Source organism: Alosa sapidissima, chromosome 3 (assembly GCF_018492685.1).
Source record: "Alosa sapidissima isolate fAloSap1 chromosome 3, fAloSap1.pri, whole genome shotgun sequence".
In the NCBI taxonomy this organism is placed as follows: Eukaryota; Metazoa; Chordata; class Actinopteri; order Clupeiformes; family Clupeidae; genus Alosa; species Alosa sapidissima.
In genome coordinates, this window is record NC_055959.1 from 17,420,283 (window position 1) to 17,442,782 (window position 22,500).

The window sequence follows — 22,500 nt, forward strand, 5'->3', positions numbered from 1 at the left end:
CGTCATTCTCATTAAGTTTGCATGGAGCCACCACAGGCCTCCGCCCTCCTCCGCACACACACTAGCGAATTGCACCAAGCCATCAGCCCACATGGACTGAGCTGACATCCTCTCTGCAGCGGTTCCCGGTCCTGGCCCGAGCCGAGCTGTTCCTTCAGGGCCTATCATGTCTCAGCCCCCTGTCACATTTGGCCCTAGTTATACACTCGGTGCCGCTATCGAAACAAATTACGTTTACCAACAACAAACAAATCAAAACGATGCGGATCCCTAAACAGGCTCTGCATTAGGAAAAGACGCACTCCTTGAAGAGTGGAAGCGAGCTGAAGCTAAGGCGATACTACAAGACAGAGACGTGGCAACAAACCTGCGGAGTGAATGAGAGTGAGAGAGAGAGACATCTTAATGATGGTTGGTGAAAAGAGAATTTACAGAAGAAAGGAGCAAAAGGGAAAGGGGGAAGGGATATAAAGGGGAAAAACACCCCCTAGAGAGAGAGGGAATTTATGCTGTCTCTCACAAACAGCTTTGTACCGTGCCACTGTCTGAAAGCAGGGTTTAAAATGATCATCGAATTGGTTTATTCCTCAAAGGGGGGGGGGGGGGGGGGGTTCGGCAGTGGGTGTGGAGGGAGGGAGAGGAAAAACCTGACAATAACGCCAAACAATGCCTCACAAAAAGTCCTCTAAGATGCGTTTAAGCCCCTTCCTTTTTCTGCCTGGGCCTTCCATCACGCTGAGGACTTAATGACGCTTTCTGAGGGGGAAAGCGCGAATGAATCATCGATGAATAACGGGGCTAAATATTCCGTTCGGCGTCGAGCCGAGCCGAGAGCTGAGCCTAGTGCAGAGGTACCAGGCGGAGGACTGCCAATCACGCCGGCACAACAGGGCCTATCTGTCAAGCTGTCTGTCTCTTTGTCATCTATCTCAGATCATGTAATTATATAGACAGTGCTTGACAACGCATGGCTTCTGAAGATGGTGTGGAGCTGAGCCTGGTGCCTGGCGCGTACATGAGCCACAAAGGATTCAAGACCAAATGGAGGAAATGTTTGTGAAATACTATGTGGAATTTGATACATCTGCTCCATGTTTTCCAAGTGCACTCCTTGTCAGTTGGTAACGACTACAGCTGAGGAGAAAGGCCCTGCAAATCCCATTTTATTGACAGGAATCCACACCAAGTGAAAACATATGATAAGAAAGAAGCTGAAAAACTCATTGAGGCAGTCACCAGAAAAAAAAAAACCTTTTGAAAATCACACCTGACCTCCAAATCGTTTTAAGTGGCAACCAGCCGCCAATGTTTACAACAGTGCCACAATTTTGTTGTCAGCTAGAAAGGTCACGAAATGTTGCAGTTCAGAATGTCTAAACTTATGCGTCACGATCCATGGCTATAAATGACAGCCATACACGACAGCGACACTACAGAGACTAAAGCCAACCTTCAGGGGAATGAGTCCTTTTGTCCTGACTCACATTTTCTCTAAAACGGCAAGAGACACAAAGGGTCTGACAGCACCCCTTTTACTCACCAATGAGAGATTATGTAGCCCAACAAATAAACAATATCAACAAATCACGCTTAACAAATCTGAAAGGAAAACGAGCATCTTAGAACAACAGAGCTTCAGTTCAGACAAAACCCATATGCAATAGTGTGTGTGTGTGTTGGGGGGGGGGGGTGATGATTTTGTGATTTTTTCATGAAACCTCATGTTTGTGTTTCCCCTGCTTTCACATTTACACCTCTGTCTGTCTGTCAGTTTGTTCTCTGTCTGTTTTTTCTTGGCTATATTTCTCTGTACCCAAATCTCTGTCTGTCTGCGTCGTCCCTCTGTGTGTCTCGTCTGTTCTCTGCCAGATTCTCCCTCTTCGTGGTTCTGATGTTGCTCTGTTTCTCCCCTTGTCTCTTCTCTCTCTCTCTTTCTCTCTCTCTCTCTCTCTCTCTCTCTCTCTCTCTCTCTCTCTCTCTCTCCCCATCCCAGTCTCTCATGCCTCCTTTCATCCCTCCAGTCTCCTGTCTTTCCTCTCCCTCACTTCTTCCCCTCACCCCCCCCTCTCTCTCTATCTCTCTCTCTCTCTCTCTCTCTCTCCTCTCTCTCTCTCTCTCTCTCTCTTCTTCTCCTGCTCTGTTTTTCTTCCACCCCGCCCCTTCTCTTTTGGTGAATTATTCATTAGTGTGTGTATGTCATTAATCAGCACTTGTTCAAAAGATATGATCAGAGAGCACACGAGGAAGGGAGGGGCATGGGGGGGTGGGGGTGTGAGGTGGTGGTGGGGGGGGGGCATTGATCTGTCACTGTGAAGAACAAGACGCAGATGGAAAGAAAGAGAGAGTGACAGAGAGAAAGAGAAGAGGAATGAAAGATGGGAAGAGGAAGTCGGAAAGCAGCAAGGGGTAGGAGGAAAGCCAGCAGGGGAGTGAGGGGTGAGGGGGGAGTGGGAGCGGCTAGGTAGCAATGGGGGAGAATAAGGTAGTGGCTAGTGTGTGTGTGTGTATGTGTATGTGTGTGTGTGGTGGTGTGTGTGTGTGTGTGTGTGTATGTTTGAGAAAGCGAGGGGAGAGAGAAAGGAAAGGGGAGGGGGTGAAAAAACAGGTGACACTGTGAGATGGGGAAGGGGTGACAGCCAGCCGGAGGGAGAAGGTCTGTGTGTGTGGGTGTGTGTGAAAGAGGGGGTGGGGGTTGTGGTGGTGGTAAGGCAGGTGTGTAGAGGTAACAGATTAGCCTGCATGTTGAAAGCGACACACTGGCTGACTGGTCAAGATAAACGTATTCACTCTCCCACAGCTCGCCAAGGAGCGGCGGCTACATCCCACCCAAGAGGGGTTAATATAGTCTCTCCACACAGCTCCGCAGCCAGACAGAGGAGAGGGCCGAAGAGGAGGAGAAGGAAGAGGCATAGAGAGGCAGATGAAGTGTGTGTGTGTGTGTGTGTGTGTGTGTGTGTGTGTGTGTGTGTGTGTGTGTGTGTGTGTGTGTGCATATGGGTGAAATGGAAATGGAAGAACAAGAGGTGGAGCCTTAATAAATGAAGAGACATTGATGGAGCGAGGGAACTAAATGTAGAAGTGGTTTTGAGACGCGAGAGGTTAATGCACTGATCAATGGCAGGAAAACAAAGATGGGGAGAAGGGGGGGGGGGGGGGGGTTGTGTGTTTGGATGGCTGTAATTGCTCTGCCAATGAACACCTGATCCAACTCCCCCCTGTCCTAGCGTTACCCACCCCAAGACAAATCAACCCAACCCACCACTGCCGGCGCTCCCCTACCAGGAGACCCAAGAGGATGTTATGCCAATCAGAGTCTGCCAATCATCCGGGCTTACTCGATAGAAATCCCAAGACCCGTTCGGTGGGGTGCCGACAGAATGATGCTGATCCGGGTTGGGGAAACAGTGGGAGACATCTAAAGTGCGTGGTTCGGCTCTCCGAAGGGAATCTTGTGATTTGAGCAGATCCTTCCTTGATCCCTCCTCGTTCCGCATAGAAAGCTTGCCCTGAAAAAGAATTCCCTCTACCTCTTGTAGGATCTGCCTCAACTACCCCCCCCCCCCCCTTCCCCCGCTCCAAAACACACACTACCACCACCAATCCCTGGCAGGGATAAAATGCACAAACTGAAATCTGTGTCGTTTTTTTCACTTCCCTCTCTCTCTCTCTCTCTCTCTCTCCCCATCCCCCCTTCCTCTTCTTCTACATTACAGCATCCAAGGCCAAACTCACCTCTGCGCAGCAGCGCTCCATATGGTCCACGCTGAGTCGTCGCAGCTCTAAGTAGCTCCGAGGCGGAGAAAGCTCCTCGTTGGTTCACACCGCCTTAAATCTCAAAGCGTCCCTCTCTGACACACGCTGGCTCCCGAGCATATGGCTCGCCACTACTCCGCCTAACTACACAATGTTCATCACTCTTTTTTCATGCCCTCGCTTCACCCCCCCCCCCCCCACACACACACACACACACTCCCCATTTGTTTTTGTTGTTGTTGTTGGATGATTTCACTTACCCTGGTGTTCAGCAAGGCGATAAAAATAGGGCATTTAAAAACCTTGACTACCTTCAATAAGCAATAACTCTACGAAGCTGATTAACTGTATCATTGCTTTGTAAATCACATGTGTGAATTATTATGCCTATAATCATCTGTATCAGATGTTTTTCTGTATTTTTGTGAGTTGTGATTGAGTTGAGTTAATCAATTCAACAAATTATGTTGAATAATTCATAATTAAAAAAAAACTAAATTATGTTACTATGTGTATGATGCCACAAAAAACATGAAATGAGTATGGAAATCAAAAGGGAGACTGTGATTCTGTAAAAGTGTTACAAAATGGCTCCTAGACAAGGGAATTAGTTTTGCATAGGAGTGCATGTATGTCTATACGGGTGTAATGCAAAAATGTCTCTTGCCTTGTTTTTGTAAGTGACACATTAATTCTGTTTTTCAACAGCTTCGAGATGACATTGTACCAAAGCCTACTGGCCCCTCCCCAAGAGAGAGATGGAGAGAGATGGAGAGAGAGATGGAGAGAGGACGAACGAGGGGAGCAAATGAAAGGAGGCTCAGGCGTGACACACGTTGGCTGATGTGGCACACGCGCTGGCATCCAATTCTGCCGCTGTCAATTCTCGGCTCGCGGCAAATAATTCCCCAATGTTTCCAATCCGCTGGCAACTTAATGGACGCTTCCCCCACTTCTGTCACCAAAAAATCTGAGGGGGGAGGGGGAAGGGGGGGCTCTAATGACTGCCCCCCTTTTGCATCTGGGGGAATTAAGCCCATTACACATTTTGTCATGTCGAAGATGCTTTTCTGGAGTGGCTTACAGTCGGTGAATACAAAAATGTGACTTCTTGACATGTAATCCCCCACCAAGTGCTGCGATACTAGCGGCGCGCTCTGCAAACACAAGACAGCATTGTGCCTCTGGACAGATGCTGCTCCGCGCAGGACCCATGGATCTAAATTTGGAGCTCTCCCTCTCTCTTTGTCCCTGGCATATTCTGTTGTCTTTTTAAATGAATGCCCAGACTCGTTTGCCCTCTGTTATGACACATCAGAGCTGCGAACATGTGAATTCTGAAGAAGACATTTCTTTTTTTTCTGCATAAGCCATATATTAAATGTCTATGCATAAGAGAATGGTAAATGAAGGCTACTTCACCACCCCAGCCCATGCTCCCTCTTCCCCTCCCCCACGCCATGTGTTCCTGTACAACAAGATGCTAACAACGTCAAGGTCAGGGGTTCGATACGTGGGGACTACACATCACGGTAAAAGGCTCACCTCGCCTTACCTGTGAATCCCTTGTGATAAAAGCGCCTGGCTAAGTGGATGAATACAAATGCAGTGTATGTGTGCGTATGCGCGTGCGTGTGTATGTGTGAGCATCTGTGCATGTGTGCCAACATGCTTGTGAGCGCTTACCTGAGTCCTGGTGCCGGTTGCCGCCCCTCATGATGTAGTAGAACTCCTGGCAGGGTTCGCTCTGGCTGTGCCCCTCGGGGGACTTGAAGCACAGCTCCTCCACCAACACCAGCACCTTCCTGCACATGTCTTCATCCCAGTCCCCCGACATCCTCCAATCCGCATCTCACTCCCCAGCCCACCCGCAAACAGAGACGGCCAATCCGATTCCTCAGCTCGGCGCAGCGCAGGCCCCCTACTACCCCCCAACACCAATCAGACGGTGCCTGAGTGGGAAGGGTCTGGCCACTTTCTTTTTGGTGGGACCAATCAGTGAAGGGGAGCTGTGAGGCAAAGCCGATCAGGATTGGAGTATGGAGGGTTCTGTCAGGCACAGATGTCTGGGCCTAGGTTAAACAGAAGCCATCTGTGACTGATGCGCCCATTAATTGGTAGGCCACACTTACCCCTTACAATATAGTCATTGGTTTCTGGGGAAAGGCTGAAAGAGATCAGAGAGAGAAGAAAAAAAGATATGACATCATTAGAGTAGCAGCAACCATGACTCTGTGACATTTGATAAAGAGGCCATGACCTCTAAGACCCTGGGCCCTTGTAAGCAGAGCAGCCATCAAATTCCATTGCATTAATGTACGTGTGCCTTTCAATTAACAATAAACATGTCAAGATGCTAAGTTCATTTTCAAGTGCACAGAGACTTCTTTACTTCTGCTACTTGTCCATAAATAGGAGAAAAGGCAGAACAAAAGAGAAAAAGCTGAAAAAAAGCAAAAAGCAAAACCAAGTATAGCTCAATACGGTTAGCCCAATTGTCTTAGACTCTAAGCCCCCCATTGTTTCAAAACCTAAAACCTCATAACTGATAATACTTACTTTTTAAATAAGTATGGCTACAGGTCAGCTGAAGAGTCCTTCTCATGATGGATGATAGTGCCAGATCCCTCCAGAATGTCTGGCATATCCGTCTGCCAGTCCAAGGTGGCACTATATTTACTTTGGCCTCCCACAATCTCACAGTCTCCAAACACTAATAGAGGAGATGGTCTGGGGGTGGCCTATTATGAAGTCTTCTTCACAGAACAGCATTAGCAAAGAGAGTGGAATTCTGGGTCACGTAGTTCCAGTGGGACCTCCGGGAGACGCAGTGGTTTTCCAGTCGTGCGAGTCAAGCTTTAATGTTGACGGAGGGCCGTTGTTCCATTTGAGGAGAATCTCGAGGTGACTCCAGCTAGTTGCCTGAAAGACATTAGAAAGGAGATGGTAAGAAAGTGTAGAGAAGGAAAAGGAGAAGCCTGCCCTGGTTCGGCACACACGTCCTTCTGTGATTTGTAGCGTGCGGGAAGCCATGAAGGGTGGTGGCGTTCTTCGTTGTAGCTGCCGGTGAAAGGTGGAGTATGTAATTTGTCTATGTGTCACAGTGCGGATCTGACTGCATCTGCGAGAACTCTTTAGCATTCTCTCTCTGTTCTGTGCTCATTCTGTCTTCAGAAAAACAGGTCAATGCTCCACCTTCCTCTCCTACCTTTTCTTTCTTCCTCTCTCTCTCTCTCCATTTTCTCCCACTACCTCCCCCTCTCTCTATCTCTCTCTCACAGTCCCTACTGGCTTGCTCTTGTGTGGTTACATCTATTCATTAAACAAATCCAATACACGACTCTGGCGTTAGCGTTTCTGAGAGTATCTGTGCTACTTTTATTCGTGGTAACATCTCTCTCTCTCTCTCTCTCTCTCCAATGAAGTGTTTTGATACTGTCTGGCTGCCCAATAAGAGCCCTCGTTATTGAGGGGCCTGTCCATATGTCACATGGATGAACTGTCTCGCTCCGTGCGGCTCTCTAAAACGCCATTCGTCTCTCTTTGTGTGGAGGAGGGCGGCTTTCCAATCGAGTGCTCCTCCTCTGTCCGTCTTTTTCCCTTACTAAAGCAGTTATCCACACAGCCATCAGCTGGTCAATCAGTCAATCAACGCGTTAAGTACAGCAATACGTCATCCGGGACAAGGCTCGGGTCAAGATGTTCACATGCTCATTCGAGCGTCTCTCCCTCCTTCTCTCTCTATATATCTCTCTCTCTCTCTCTGTCTCTCACTCTCTCTCTGTCCCCACCCCTCCTTTCTTAATCAGCATGTTAGCGCAGTCTATCGTCCTGAATCACCATCTAAAAAAGAAAGACAGACACTGAGAGGTCTATTTATCTGTCCGTCTTAGATGCTGGGTCCATTGTAAAAATGAGTCTGAGATTAGCACTTTAAAAAAAGGCCCCCTCCAGCCAGCGTTCCTCGCCCCTGGTCGGTAAATCTGTCTAGAGTTTGATCTTAAAACCCGTCATATCTCAATCTGAAAAATGGCTGTCTGGCACCAAACTAGCATAAAAGGGCTGTCCAGAGGAGAGAGAGAGTGAGAGAGAGAGAAAGAGAGAGAGAGATGGAAAAAATGAGATGGGATGGAGAAACACAGTGGGTGCTAAGCAAAAAGGGATGGGTAGAGAAACGATGTGGAGAGACAGAAGTACAAAAAAACGAGTGAAGGACATGGGAAGAGGTAAAGCACTGCAAGAGCCATCAGAATGGAGAGGAGGGGGGAGAGGGGAGGGGAGCAGACATGAAAACAACCTGGCCACCACAGGCAGGAAGAGAGAGAGAGAGAGAGAAGGATGGAGAAAAAAGAGACTGGAGTCCATTGTGGAAATACAAAAAACATTTCTATCAGTTCGATATCTCTCTTAGTTCTTCCAAACATGAATCAGATTTAACATGAGTCTACCACACATTCTGGTGGCAAGTGAAGCTTGATTCTCGTTGCTTCTGTAAAGCACACAGGTGACATTGACACAGACACTGGGACACACGCGTTGCCACTGTGGAACACAAAACCTCGCTCAGACGATCCATTGACTGCTGTCCTGCTGCCAATCAATACCAGCAGGAAAAGCACTACACCACAACACAGACCTGGCAACCAGTAAGGTCACTGCCCAATCACACTGGGTGGACACAGAGAAGCCACTGGGTCTGCGGGCCAATCACACAGGCGATGGCGCATCGCCGCTAGGGTCATGCTCCAATCACAAAGCAGCGTCGCGCGGGCCAGCATGGCCATGTTCCAATCACACATTAGACACAGCCAGGACACTGAGGTCACTGTCCAATCGCACAACAGCAAACTCTGTTATGGTAATGATGCTGTCACACATAAATTATACAGTGATTTGACTCCATTTCGTGACCAGCTCAAATTAGCAAGGTCAGATATCATCATACTCACACATCTACAGATTCCGAGATATACTCCCGTCATTACTCGAGCCAGCAGTCACACACACTACCTCACAGCCTCCTTCCAATTAGCAGCCAGGATAGTGCAGGAAGGATCACGGAGCCATCACAGTTACATTCTAATCACACAGCAGTGATAGGGAAGCCATTATGGACATTACACAATCATACAACAGCTGGACATTATGGCAAGCTACTGTCATTGACCTGGAGGTAAACTCACTCAGGTATGAAACAAATGGAGTAATTAGCAAGTCCCCTCAGGTGCTGTCCCTGGACTGAATGTACGCATACACACACACATTATACAGTTACTGTATATAATCATCACCACAACTATCATCAGTCTGTGTTACTGCGTTGTGTAATATTGCTGAGGGTATGCAGCGTTGATGGAAATGAACGTGCTGGACGTTTTCTTTCTCTTAGGTTTGTGTTTGGAATGGAGGGACGTCAATTAATGCTGAGGATTTGTCATTGTTTCTTCCATGTTTTCCTTATATGGCAGAATGTCAACCCTTTGAACACATTTTACCACTCTTCATGTCATATCATATGATATATGCCATATTTCACTGCACTTTACATTTATTATAGATCTAATATATAACTTAACGGATCCAAGGACATACCTCTGTGTGTGTTACCAGCATGTTTGCTACACACATTTTTCCCTCTATGTAATAAATGACTAATCTCTTTCTTCAGGAGCAGGAGAACACTGCTGTTGACAAACAGAACTAATCCATTGAGCATGCCTAATATGATATTTTAACAATATCTCTTTTTTATCAGTTTTTTACGCTTTCCAACCATCCAGCTCTGTCTTCTTTTGTGGGTGATCTCCTATCTGCAATGTCATCTTTAATGTTATCAGACATTGTTCACCCTAATGCCACCCCCCCCACACACACACACCCCACTCAGTCTGTCAGAGGATTATCTGCTTCCCTGCTTCCCCAGCCATGCACTCCAGGTGTGTGCATTGTGCAGTAGTGTCAAGCATATTTCTGCTGATTTGCTGAGAACGCTACCAAATCTGTACTTATTTACAATAACAATCCTGTGCGGATTTCTCTCTTTCTCCTTCATCTTTTACTCTGTGATCCCTTCATCCTTGGTCTTTGGATCCACCTGGTCTCCTCCATTTTCTGCCCTTCTGACCTCTTCCCCCTAATCTCTCTTTCGTTTCCTATTGCAAATGTGCGCTCTGACCTCCCTGTTGTTTCCTTTGCTGCGTGTTGCTGCTCCGCTAGGCATCCTGGGCGCCAGCTGCAGTTGGGCATGTTAAACTCCCTCTCTGCTACATGCTGCAAAGTCACGCAGACAGACAGAGCATGTCCTTTTTTGCTGTGAGTCAGGAGGGGTCGCGACCCCTGTGCTCCGACTATTCACTGATACGGACCTGCCGGCATCCACCGTACAGTGCCGTACTGACCCTGTGTGTGTACAGACAGACAGACACACACACACACACACACACACACTCTTACACACACCTGCCTGGCTAGGTGACGGTCACCTCCTCTTCACCCAGTGTGATGTGGGCTCTGAGCTCAGCCACGACACATCTGCTTGTCACATCACACACACAACACACACACACACGTAGAGTGAGAGAGAGAGAGAGAGAGAGAGAGAGAGAGAGAGAGAGACATCTACCTGACTACTGTATCATCAGCGGCCCTGAGTACCTCTCCTGTTATGTAAGTCAGCCCCTGAGATGTGCTGGAAGCCTGAGAGTGAGAGGGATGGAGAGAGAAAGAGAGACAGAGAGAGAGAGAGAGAGACATCGACAGAGGAAAGAAAGAAACAAAGAGAGGCAGAAAAAGGGGGAAAAAAACAGAGACAGGAGACCGAAAAAGAAAAAGTGTGTGAGAGAGAGAAGAGGGAGAGCGAGAGAGAGAAACAGAAGTGTGGTGGAGCAGGGTAAAAAGGTCTAATGCTGAGGATCTGAGTATGAAAACTTTATGGTGGTGCTTATGGAGCGGGAATAATGATGTAGATACAGGCCCTGATAGGCCCAGGCTGTGGCCTCTCTCTGCCTCACAGCTACACCGGCAAGGGAAAAAAATACTGACGGGGGATCCTGGCTGCATGGTCTTGTTGACTGATGCCTCTATCCAAATCAGAGAGAACAGACACACACACACATATGCATATACACATATGCAAACGCCCACAGTGACACACACAAACTGACATGCATTGGCAGACACTCACGCTAACACTGCCACCCATACACTCACACGGTTACAAACACTCTCACATAAAATACACATACATACAAAAACAGACGACACACACACACACACACACACACACACACACACACACACACACACACACACACACACACACACACACACACACACAAACGCATGCAAGAAGGGCAATGCTAGGAGGCTCTGCTCAGATGCGTGGCAGTGCTCGCACTCTCCCTCCAGCCCTGAGAGTATCTAAATTATCTATAACATCACGGGAGCCAGCCAGAGAGGGAGAGAGAGGGGGGGAGAAGGAGAGCGAGGCAAGCCAGGAACCCTCAGATACTTGTGCCGTTCTTCCTGTAGAGGCTGCTGCCGAATTAGGCCCTAATACAAACACACACACACACACACACACACATACACACACACACACACACACACACACACACACACACACACACACACATAGACAGGACCGTAAAAGAGAAGCTGTGATCATCCACAGCCAAGCCAGCCAACGTCAACGTCATCCACACAGGCGGCAGAATTAGGCACTTTCATATTTCGCATACATTTCCACGCCTGTCTATACACTGAGCCCAGCCCTGAATCCCTGTGGCTCTGGCTACACATGAATACATTAATATTAGCATAATTACAGTAGTGTGCCTGATAACGCCTGGGCAAAAGCCTGCCTTTGAAGATGGGGGGGGGGGGGGGGGGGGGTATGGAGGGAGTGGGTGGGTGGAGGAGAGACCTTCTTCCATGCATTTCAACCCTTGCACTTATGTTCCATGTATGTGTGAGTATTTATTGGTATGTGTCTGTGTCTGATGCGTGCGTGTGCCCACATTTAAGTGGTATAGCTGGTGAGGAGATTTTTTTTTCTTTGTGTTAATCACCTATACGCCGGGGTCACGTGAAAAGTTATGAATATCAATTTATAATGGCGATAGACCACAGCACAACCCAGATGCACCTACACATTCCTACACATTCACAAGCGTAATAAAGGTACATGCAACGTGTATGCAAACCTAGACCAGGTCACGACTCTGTCGTTCTACAGTTATTTAACACACTTTGTGAAAACCATAGATTACATGTCGGAAAACACACTCAAATTCCCACAGCCCATCAACGCTGACCGAAGAGAAACGACGGGACAAACAGAGGATGACAAAGGTATATATAGCCTATAGCACTGTCTTGCGCGCAAATATCTCACGGTGATGGATAACCCGTGTACATTGCAAACCATAAATGAACATGCAAGCTATCCAACTGTGATCACGATCTAGACCTTCCTTGCATAGCCCACACCTAGTCCCTGTGTCTCCGCTGTTTATCCCAAGCCCAATCGGTCTAGTAAATATTTTTTAGACGCGCCGCGTCTGAATGAATGATAACTCCTGTTATGGAAAAATACGGATAGGTCCAAATACTGCACCTGGAATGAGGATGATGGCACGGAGGCGTAGACTGAGAGGGAGAAATGAACAATAAGGTATCTCTCCGCTCCCCTCTTCCTCTTTCCTCTTCTCTCTCGCTGTGTTTTTTCTTGTCTTCTCACCCTCGTTTTTTTCTCCTTATTCCACTCCTTCTCCCCTCCCTCTCTCTCGCGCGCGTTCTCTCTCTCGCCGCCTTGTGCGCGGAATACTAAACGAGCTCCGTCTCCGTTCAGGGGGTGTATAGCGCTACCAGTGCTAAAGACATACTGATGTATGTACCGGGCAGAGAGGGGGAGAGAGAGCACGGATGGAGAGTAAAGGAGGGGAGGGGTACACCGATCGGAGAGCAGAAGGGTGGACTGGACCGGCCACTGTGATCAGACTCACCGCCGGAGGGAGACGGCGTGTTCAAAGTGCGACGCGAGAGACCAGCCGATGGGTGTCAAGATGTGCACACCAGGAGAAATTGTGTTTCGTACAAAACAATACTTTAATCAATCTGCCGACCCTTCAAAACATTAATTAAAATGGATCCGTTGTTCTCAGATCGGCTGATGATAGGATGTGTTATCTGGAACGCTGAGTTTCATCCCATTTATGATGCTGCCGCCGCTTCCCTTCAGGCGGGCATGTGATCTGACTGAATTAGTTTAGACAGCGCATAACCTGCGGCTGTGAGCACATCAGTACCATTTTTAGTTATATAAGCCACGTCAGACCTATCATATGTACGTTGGCTGTCGTGTGATAGGCCCTACACACTATGGTAAAACTTCGGATGTCTAAGGGGCCCACGCATTGAAGAAATCCCGCTAAGTCTATGGATTCATCTCCCACTCCATGATACACTCCATGATACACACATGTAAAACCACCCAGTGTCTCCTATCGCCACACAGATGGGCTATTCCCTCATTCATCGTTTCTGTTGAGGAAAATACACTTTGGTTTGAGGAGACAAGCCAATAGAGTTGAGCTGACAAAACCACCTACCACAACTAAAACGCCGGAGTCCCAGTAGGTGTTATCCTGTCAGTCTCAGAGCTGTAAAATGACATTTATTTGTTGTTTATACCACCCACTCAGAGTCTGACAACAGGAGATCATTAGACAGCACTCACTGGAGAAGGCCACACTATAATGGCCACGGGGCTGCTAACAGACGCAGTCAAACAGACATGTCAGTATAAAAACAATGAAATAGAGGGATTTCAGTTATGTCATTATTGCATAATACAGTAATTCATGCTTTTAATCTCAGTCTCCCCGACTCTCATTATAAATGCCGTGATGATTTAATTTTTTCCCATGACCCCTCCATCCAATATTGAATAATTTCACTACCACTTCCTGTTCTGCTATCATTACAGGTAATGCACTACCTCAAAAGTCACATTACAGATTGAGTTGATGGAACAATCCTACCTCACATTCTGAAGTCAAAGTTGTCATACCTTGTTAATTAATGAATGGTAAATGGACTACACTCAGGTAGGTCTTTTCTACTCAGTCAAAAGCCCCCCTCAGTGTTTTACTGCTCATCTTTCTCATTTATCCTGCTGTTGAGGTCGTGGGGGGGATGCAAGTCATTATCCATTGCAATGTTGTTATCAGTGCCCGCTTCTCCAGTCTTTCAAACAGGGCAGTAGGCAGGGTAGGTAGAGGCAAAGAGTCCAAGCGAGGGATACAGAGGGCGAGGGACAGAGAGGAATATCAAACCCTGCAGCGAGGGATGATTGACACATAAACGAGTGTAAAGAGCTGCCTCTGCTAACTGTCACCACGGAGCAGTGGGACGGAGTGAGGGATGCAACACAAAAGGACAGGGCGGAGGGGAGAGCAAGAGCAAGGGAGGGCATGAACGCAAGGGGAGGACAAATACACACACACACACACACACACACACACACACACACACACACACACATTCGAGACAGAGGTGTCCCACAAAAGACTGGGTGTGAGGAGAAGAGAAGTGAGGGACAGTGGGGGGGGGAGGGAAGTAAAGGTCTAAAAAGGATTGGGGGGGGGGGGACTAAAAGCTTTGCCACAGGGCTGTAACTAACATCCAAACTGAGTATCTCTCTGTCCCTGTCCAGCTCTTTTGTGTCAGACAGCATACTGAAGCTGGCAGAAGTACACTTAGTGCTGGAGCATGGCTCTGTGTGTCAGCCTAAACCTCTACATTTGAAACAGATGTTGTACTCATTACCCCATTACATTTCCTACTGTTCAGCGCATTCAAATGTAACTGAACTTTTACCAGTCTCATTTTTACACTCAAAGTGTCACACAAAGAATCACACTGGATTTCAAATTCGTAATCAAGCACGAGACGCGCTACCAAGCTAAGAGGAGAGGGGTAGGACACCTGCAGTGGTTCTGCTAATAGGGTCTTCACCACTGGGTTGTTTTCATTGCTTTACCAAATCTTCGTCTTTCTTCACTGTCCATCCCTTCATCTCCATCTCGTTACCATGACAACTGTGCCGTAGGGTGAGTCGCCCACCTCTCACTTCTCCCTTTCTCCTTCCTTCATTTTTTTGGTTTTCTTCCTGAATTGCCTTTCACTTTCACCCTTTCTCTCGCTCTTTCTCTCTCTCTCTCTCTCTCCCTCCCTCCCTCTCTCTCTCTAACCCGCTCTCTTGAACTTTCCTTCATTCCCTGTCTGTCTATCTTCATCATCCCAATCGGTCAGTTTCCGTCGTTGACACTTTTCCTCTCTAACACTACCTGTTTTTCTCCCTGCAGCACCCCCCCCCCCCCCCACACACACACACACACACACACACTCACACACACCACCACACACACACACACACACACCTTCTTCCCTCACCAAAGTCCAATGTGAAATATTTATACTCAATTTCAGAAGCAAGGCGCCACCATAATTCAGAAGAAAACCAACGGCCAAGGGATTCAGCTCAGAGTGACAACAGCATCAGCAGCAAGGGTAGAAAAGTGAGGAGGCGAAAAAGAGAGCAAGAAAGTGAGAGAGGGAGAGAGAGAGAGAGAGTGTGAAAGAGATCTAGAAAGAGAGAAGGGGACAGAGAGAAAGACAGAAAGAGACAACTCCAAAACTGAGCCAAAGGCCCATGGGAAGGTTGGCAGCAGTCATTCACCAGGAAATGTCACGGAGAGTTTCCACCACATTACACATCAAACGCAGGGCCTGCAAACAGGCTAAAGATCCGCCACCTCTCCAAAAACAAACACGCTGAAAGGCGAGCCCCTTCAAGCAAACTCCAGCCCCGACATTTCACAAAAGAGCACTCCAACGCAAGCCCCGAGGCAGACTCTGAGCCAAAAACCGACCAAGCACACACACACACACACACACACACACACAAATAAACACACACACACACACACACATACACACACACAAATAAACACACACACACACACACACAAACACACAAATAAACACACACACATACACAAATAAACAAACAGCCAGAGTTGACTCATTAACTCACAGCCCACAACAGCTAAAACAGATTTTTGTTTTTTTTTGCACCCATGTGTTGAAGGCGCACAGCCATGCAGTGGAGGGCCTTATCTGGCCTACCTGACAGCATAAGGATTTCTGCATTTATTAGTACACATGCCAGGGAATTCGTGACCTTGGAGCCACAGCTTACTCCCGTCACTGGCAGCTGAGATACAGCAACACAAACTCAACTCGGGGCCTTGAAACCGACAGTCTGCGGCAACTCTCTCTCTCTCTCTTTCTCTCTCACTCTCTCTCTCTCTCTCTCTCTCTCACACACACACACACACTCACACACTCTATCTCTCACACACACACACAAACACATGCATGTGCATAACCACAGATACAAACACACACACACACGCACACACCTTATACACACTAGGCAAAAGAATACAGTTTTTCTCAATTGTTAAAACACAATTTCTGAAACCTTGCTCCGTTTTCTTAAAGCAGCACCAAAGAGTTTTTTGTACCTTAAAATAGTGTTTCCAAAATTGTTTCAGTCGTTCATCAACTTGTAACAGGGTGAACGGCACTTCTGCATTCGCTTTGCGAACCGCACTATGTAAGTTTGCCAGATCGGGTAGCCGATCTGTAGTTGGAATGAGACATAAGAAACTACAAATTTGACTTGCATCTGATGTCGCAATACATCGTACTTTCATAAATCGTGCAACATATTCTACCTTGTCTGTGGACATCGTTAGTTGCAAAGCCGGTGCTGGATAAACAAATAGCATGCATGCGACAGAGGGAAAGTTCTTTCGTGTTGCTTTAAAACATTAAACACAAAACCTCAGCTTCAAGCACTATTTACAAAACCTCTGAATCCTTTCGCCTCAAAACAGTTTTACCTGTGCTCAAAATTAAATTTTCACCTCAAAACAGTAAAATAGAAAACACATTGTTCAAAACATATACTTCTCAGGGAGATGTACATTTTTAATCTCAAAACAAATGAAAACATCAAGTAGAAATTACTACTTTACTTTGGTCTTTACATTTTTTTTTGTTCTTCCTCCTCCTTGTACCCATATTTTTACAGTACCCTGCATCTCACAAACTTCTCCTTTGATTCTTGTTCTTTGTTGATATGAACTTGCAACTAGTCAAAATCTATTGAGCAGTCAGTACTGTAAATAATTAAAAGCACATTGTTTAGGGCCATATAATTTGTTCACAGTATTGTACAGTATACAGCCTACAATGCCCTGTACTAGTGTCCAATAAAAATCCTCTTTCTTGCCATCCTCCCCTTCCTCCTTGTCCCCCACCTCGCATATGCACTCGTCCTCGTCCTCTCACATATAGTTTCTTCTATCCATTCTCATTCCCACCTGCAACAACCTGTTTGCTCTCTGAACTGGCTTGTATTGGTTTTGTCACATCATTTGAAACAAGTGAAATCAATTTTGAGTGGTCGTAATCAATGACATGTGTATGTCTATTTCTCTTTCATTTTTTCCACTTGTGTTTACCAGTATGGATGCATGTGCATTAGGGTGCAGAATGTGTTTTGAGAATGAGAATGTGTTCAAAGTTTTGCTTAAAATTGTAAGTGAGATCTGCAATTGTGTTTTACCATGTGAAATGGTTTAAGGTATTGACAACAGACTGAACAATTAGCTTAATGAGTTCAAGCAACTGAGAACTTTCTTCAGCCAATGGGTTTTAGTGTTTTAGCAACTGAGAAAAACTGTAAAAAGTGATCCAAGCCCAATCTTCACATGAAGCCCAGTTCTTGTGAGAGAGAACCTGCGTGAGCAGAAGCACTGAGACCAACTGCTGTGAACATTGACAGGTTCCTACTGTGTGTCTTACTGTCTGTATTGCATCATACCAACTGAATGAAAATGCAGTGAAACAATGGGCACAAGCCATATACTCTGTAGTTGTGTAGCATTTGTGTGGACAATGGTGTATGTGTTTGCTATGTCATCATCCATCCATACATACGTAGATTGGGAGGGTGGGGGGATGGGTAATTGTCTGTGTATCTGTGTGTGTGTGTGTGTGTGTGTGTGTGTATGCATATGTCCACATGCCTACACTGGATGTTATACATATAGTATGTGTGCAGTATGTGAGTATCCATGTGTGCACGCCTCCACACACACACACACACACACACACACACACACACACACACACACGCCGCCATTTGTGGAAGACCCTTTGCACCAGGCCGCCACACTCCCCTCAGATGGGCCCGTTGTTGTTCACAACCTCCTGGGGAGCTCCTAGAGCCGGGCCTGGGCCTGGGAGAAGGCAGCCTGAGAGGGGAGCTGAGCGGCGCCTGGCATTTCTGTTGATATAGGCGCTTTTCTCTCCCCGGCACCCCCCCCCCCCCCCCCCCACTCTCCCCACCGTGATACAGTGTGCCCTATATATCATGTCAGTTTGCCTAAACTGCCCCTCTGTTGAGATGTCCATTTCAAAGCTTGATGCACTGATTCCGTATGGATTTGGCCGGCCTGCCAGGAAAGCACTCTGTGCGCAAGCAGGAATTAAAGTCCTGAGGTTCTCCGGGAGACAGATTAAATAGGAGAAGGGAGGGGGGTTAACCCAAACAGGGGAAAAAATGAAACCCACAGCCAAATGCCTAGAGAGAGAGAGATAGAGAGAGAGAGAGAGAGAGAGAGAGAAAGAGAGAGAGAGAGAGAGAGGGAGAGAGAGAGAGAGGGAGAGAGAAATTGGAGAAAAGGAGGGGGAGGGAACTGGTGATACTGGGAGAGGGGGAGGAAAATGAAAAAGCAGTGGAAGGGGACAGGATCATCAAAAGGAGAGAGTGTGCAGCCCTTGAGTGCGCTGTTTGTTAAAGCATGTGTACATTTTTCAGACTTTCATGTATGGCCCAGAAAAGAACCTGGGCAGGAATTCTACTCTGCATAGTATTGTGCATTGTGTTGACACTCATCCCTGGAGTCACTGGAAGAGAGAGAAAGATTGACAGACAGACGGATGGACAGACAAGCAGACAGGTGGGCACATTGGCAGACCGCAGAACGACCTATGTATGTATGTATGTGTGTGTATGTGTATGACACATATACACATACTCTCTGTGGATGCAGACACAAATAACATAATGGTGCAGAAAATTCCTACTTCATACCCCAGTAATCCAGCGGACAATACAGCACAGCTCTATGGAACAGTCCCCATTTATTTTGTCATGCAACGTGCGAGGGAGCGCCTTCTTCTGACGCAAATGAAACCCTTGGAATGAAACAGTATGATGGGAAGCCACTGTAGCAGGAAGGCATGGGGGACAAGAGCCGTGCAGCAGGGGGACTTAGGGAAAAGCAACAGAAAGAGAGAGAGAGAGAGATGCTGTTTGTTTGTTTGGGGAAAAGATGATGTTTGGCTGCTGGAGAGCTAATGAGTTGCAATTAGACAGCTGCCAATTAAGCCTGACCACACGACTGAAACGAAGACAACAGGGACAAAAGATGTGATGAGGAGAGATGAAATGAAACAGGAGAGAAGTGGAGGGGGAAGAAAGAGAGAGACAAAGCAAGGAGGAAGTTTGATATGAAAAGAAAACGAAGGAGGAGGAGGAAGAGGAGGAGGAAGAGGGAACAACCGAACATGACCCACACACACATCACAAGACCAGAACTATTCTGGATCGGAACAGTCTGTTCAGATCCCCAGGTAGCTTTGCACGGCGTGCTGTTCGCCTTTTTGATCGCCCGTGATTAGAGTTCCCCTCCTGGTTGCAGAGGGTGTGGATAACCGAAGGGAGACAGCAGATGATGGGAGGCGAGGTTTGGGATTGATTTGGGTCTATTTCAGTGGGTTCCCTGGTGTGATAATTGAATCTAAAAGAAAAACTTGACACATTCAAGTTTGTACCACAAAATAGCTGCTGTTATTTTAGTGATATTGCTCAATCAGCCATCTGCTTCAAATGGGCATCAGGGTGTATGTGGAAATGAGTCATATGCCTCTCCTCTCTCATTCCTGTTCACTTCACCTCTCTCCCTCTGCTTTTTTCTCTTTCCCTCTCTATCTCTTTCCCTGTGTGTGTGTGTGTGTGTGTGTGTGTGTATGTGTGTGTGTGTGTGTGTGTGTGTGTGTGTGTGTGCAACAGGGGTTGCTATATCTTTTCCTCCCTGTGTCACAGTGAGTGTTCCACACGGCCATCTGGCTCTCACTATTACAAGTGATGCTGAAGTAATAGTGAACTGCTTCTGTGCCAGACTTACCATGTCTTTTTCACCCCCCCCCCCCCCCCTCTCTATCTATTTATTTATCTATCTATCCTTCTCTAGTCTATCTGTCTTTAATTTCATCCCTCAATCTTATACTGTATGTTCTGTCAGATTAGGAGGATGGGGTAAATGTACACAGAAGAGAGTGCACACACACACATACACACAGAAAGGGCGAGGGGGGGGGGGTCATCATGTTACAACTTAATGACAAATCTTGGGTCACAATTCAACATCATGAGGCAAGGCGTTTTATATTACCCAAAGTGATATGAATAGAAAATATGAAAGATCAATAAACAGAGGCATTAAGACATTCTTAGTCATTAATGGACAGTGAAAGTGAGTGATTTTGTTAGCTGAGTAACTATAATCAGGTCCACATCAGATATGCATATAACATACAGATTAAAATTAAAAATGATTGATTTTCCACACCTGGGAGAATATCCCCGTGTCTCCATTATAAACACATTGCTGGAATTGATGGAATTTCCTCCATGCACCCACTTACTCTCAAATCTTAACTGCTTCTCTTTCCCCCTGGGCCTCTCTCTCAGAAGAGAAGATAAAGTTAGACTTTATTGTCCCAAAGGAAATCTGTCTTCGACACATACACACAGTAACAGCTGCCAAAATGCAATAATATGCACACACACACACACACACACACACACACACACAACCACACACACACACACACACACACACACACAAACACACACACACATACACAATGCCCATTGTGCATTCACAGACTTACATCATCCAACAACCATTGTTTAGCACATCACGTTACAATCAATAATATTTGTAGTCAAGGAGAGACGGCTCATCAGCGCGGGGAGAAAGACTTTTTCCAGTCGTCACAGACACATGAGATTGATGAAAGATGGAGTTGTTAGCAGTGCTGCATGGGTATTCATTAGTGGACTGGGCGAACCAGGAGTGGAAAACTAACACAGTCCCTGTGGAGCGCCTGTGTTGATGGTCAAGGCAGGGTTAAGACAATGATCTGTTTACTCTGACACCTGACATGCTGTGTGCAATTGGTCAGTAATGAGAGACACTACTTCTTACAAAGTGGATGATGACACAGTGAAGTGGTTGACCTTCATATGCCGCAGCGTTTTCAGGACACTGTGAGGCTGCACTGTGTTAAAGGGCTGAGCTGAAATCAACAAACAACAGTCTTGCTCAGGCCCTGGGATTCTCAAGATGTTTAATCACTAAGTGCACTATACTATTGATTGCCTATTCAGTGCCTCTACTACTAACAGTGATTCTACTATTCAGTGCCTCTCTGGTGTTTGTATGCAAACTGGGAAGGATCTAGCGGTGGGCCCGCACCCAGCTGCAGTTTACTCATGGTAAGCTTCTCCAAACACTTCACCACAACAGAGGTCCACAATCATTGTTCTCCTTTGGACAGGAGTTCTTAGGGACAGGTGTGATGATTGCCTTTTTCCATTGTGCTGGTGAGGTGGGGGAATGTAGGGAATCAAACTCAATCACACACAGTCTTGTGACTACTCTCTTTTGCTCAAACACACACACACACACACACACACACACACACACAAACACACACACACACACACACACACACACACACACACACACACACATACACACACACACACACAAACCTCTCCCTTTCGTATAAGTGAGTTAGAGAGAGAGAGAGCTACTTTCCTACTCACTGGCCTGACGGACCTTTTTTTAATTAGGCAAATTGAAAAGCTAGAATAACCATTTTCTTGATTGCTCATTATTTTGGCCACTTTGACATGAGGAATTAGTTGGGCTCAGGAGCAGGGCAAGTGGCTGTGTCCCTGGCTCGCCTCCCTGCTCGCTGGCCTCCCATACTTTGCTGTGTTTTGCTGTTTTACTACGGTAATGTGCTGTGCTGTGGTTTTTTGGGACGCGTTGTGTTACTTGGTACAGTGGTTTTGGGTTTTGCTGTGCTGTGTTGTGTAACGCTGCTCAGTTTAGGCTTACCTTAACCAAGTCACCAATGTATATGTGTGTGTGTGTGTGAGTATGTGTGTGTGTGTGTGTGTGTGTGTGTGTGTGTGTGTGTGTGTGTGTGTGTCCTGTATTCCATTGTCCTATGAAACTGAAACAGTTAATGAGCATGCAGTGCTTGCTGCTTGTGCTACCTTGTGTTGTGTTTCTCTCTGGGTTTGACTCCATTCTGCTGTTTACAGATTTCTATTTCCTTTTACTGCACATGCCATCTGCACTGCCTTGATAGACTAGCCTGTGTTTATAGTCTTCTGCGCTCGGTCACACTGTGTAATGTTCTTTTCGGTGCCGTTAATGTTATTATGTGATGTCAACACAACTGGCTTGGCATTGCCCTGCTGTGGTGGGCTGTTTTGAGATGTGGTTTTGTTTCATGGAATCC

General features: G+C 46.7%; 1 protein-coding gene across 1 annotated transcript in view; it reads right to left on the reverse strand.

The window, feature by feature from the left end:
- Positions 1-12,851, reverse strand: part of syt3 (synaptotagmin III) — a 29,283-nt gene extending 16,432 nt beyond the window's left edge. The window contains exons 1-3 of the mRNA XM_042085464.1: positions 12,371-12,851; positions 6,313-6,675; positions 5,440-5,920 (exon numbers count right to left, since the gene is read on the reverse strand). Of these exons, the coding sequence (XP_041941398.1) occupies positions 5,440-5,590 (151 nt within the window). The 5' untranslated portion in view covers positions 5,591-5,920; positions 6,313-6,675; positions 12,371-12,851. The remainder of the gene's footprint in view (positions 1-5,439; positions 5,921-6,312; positions 6,676-12,370) is intronic.
- Positions 12,852-22,500: the final 9,649 nt, after the last annotated feature.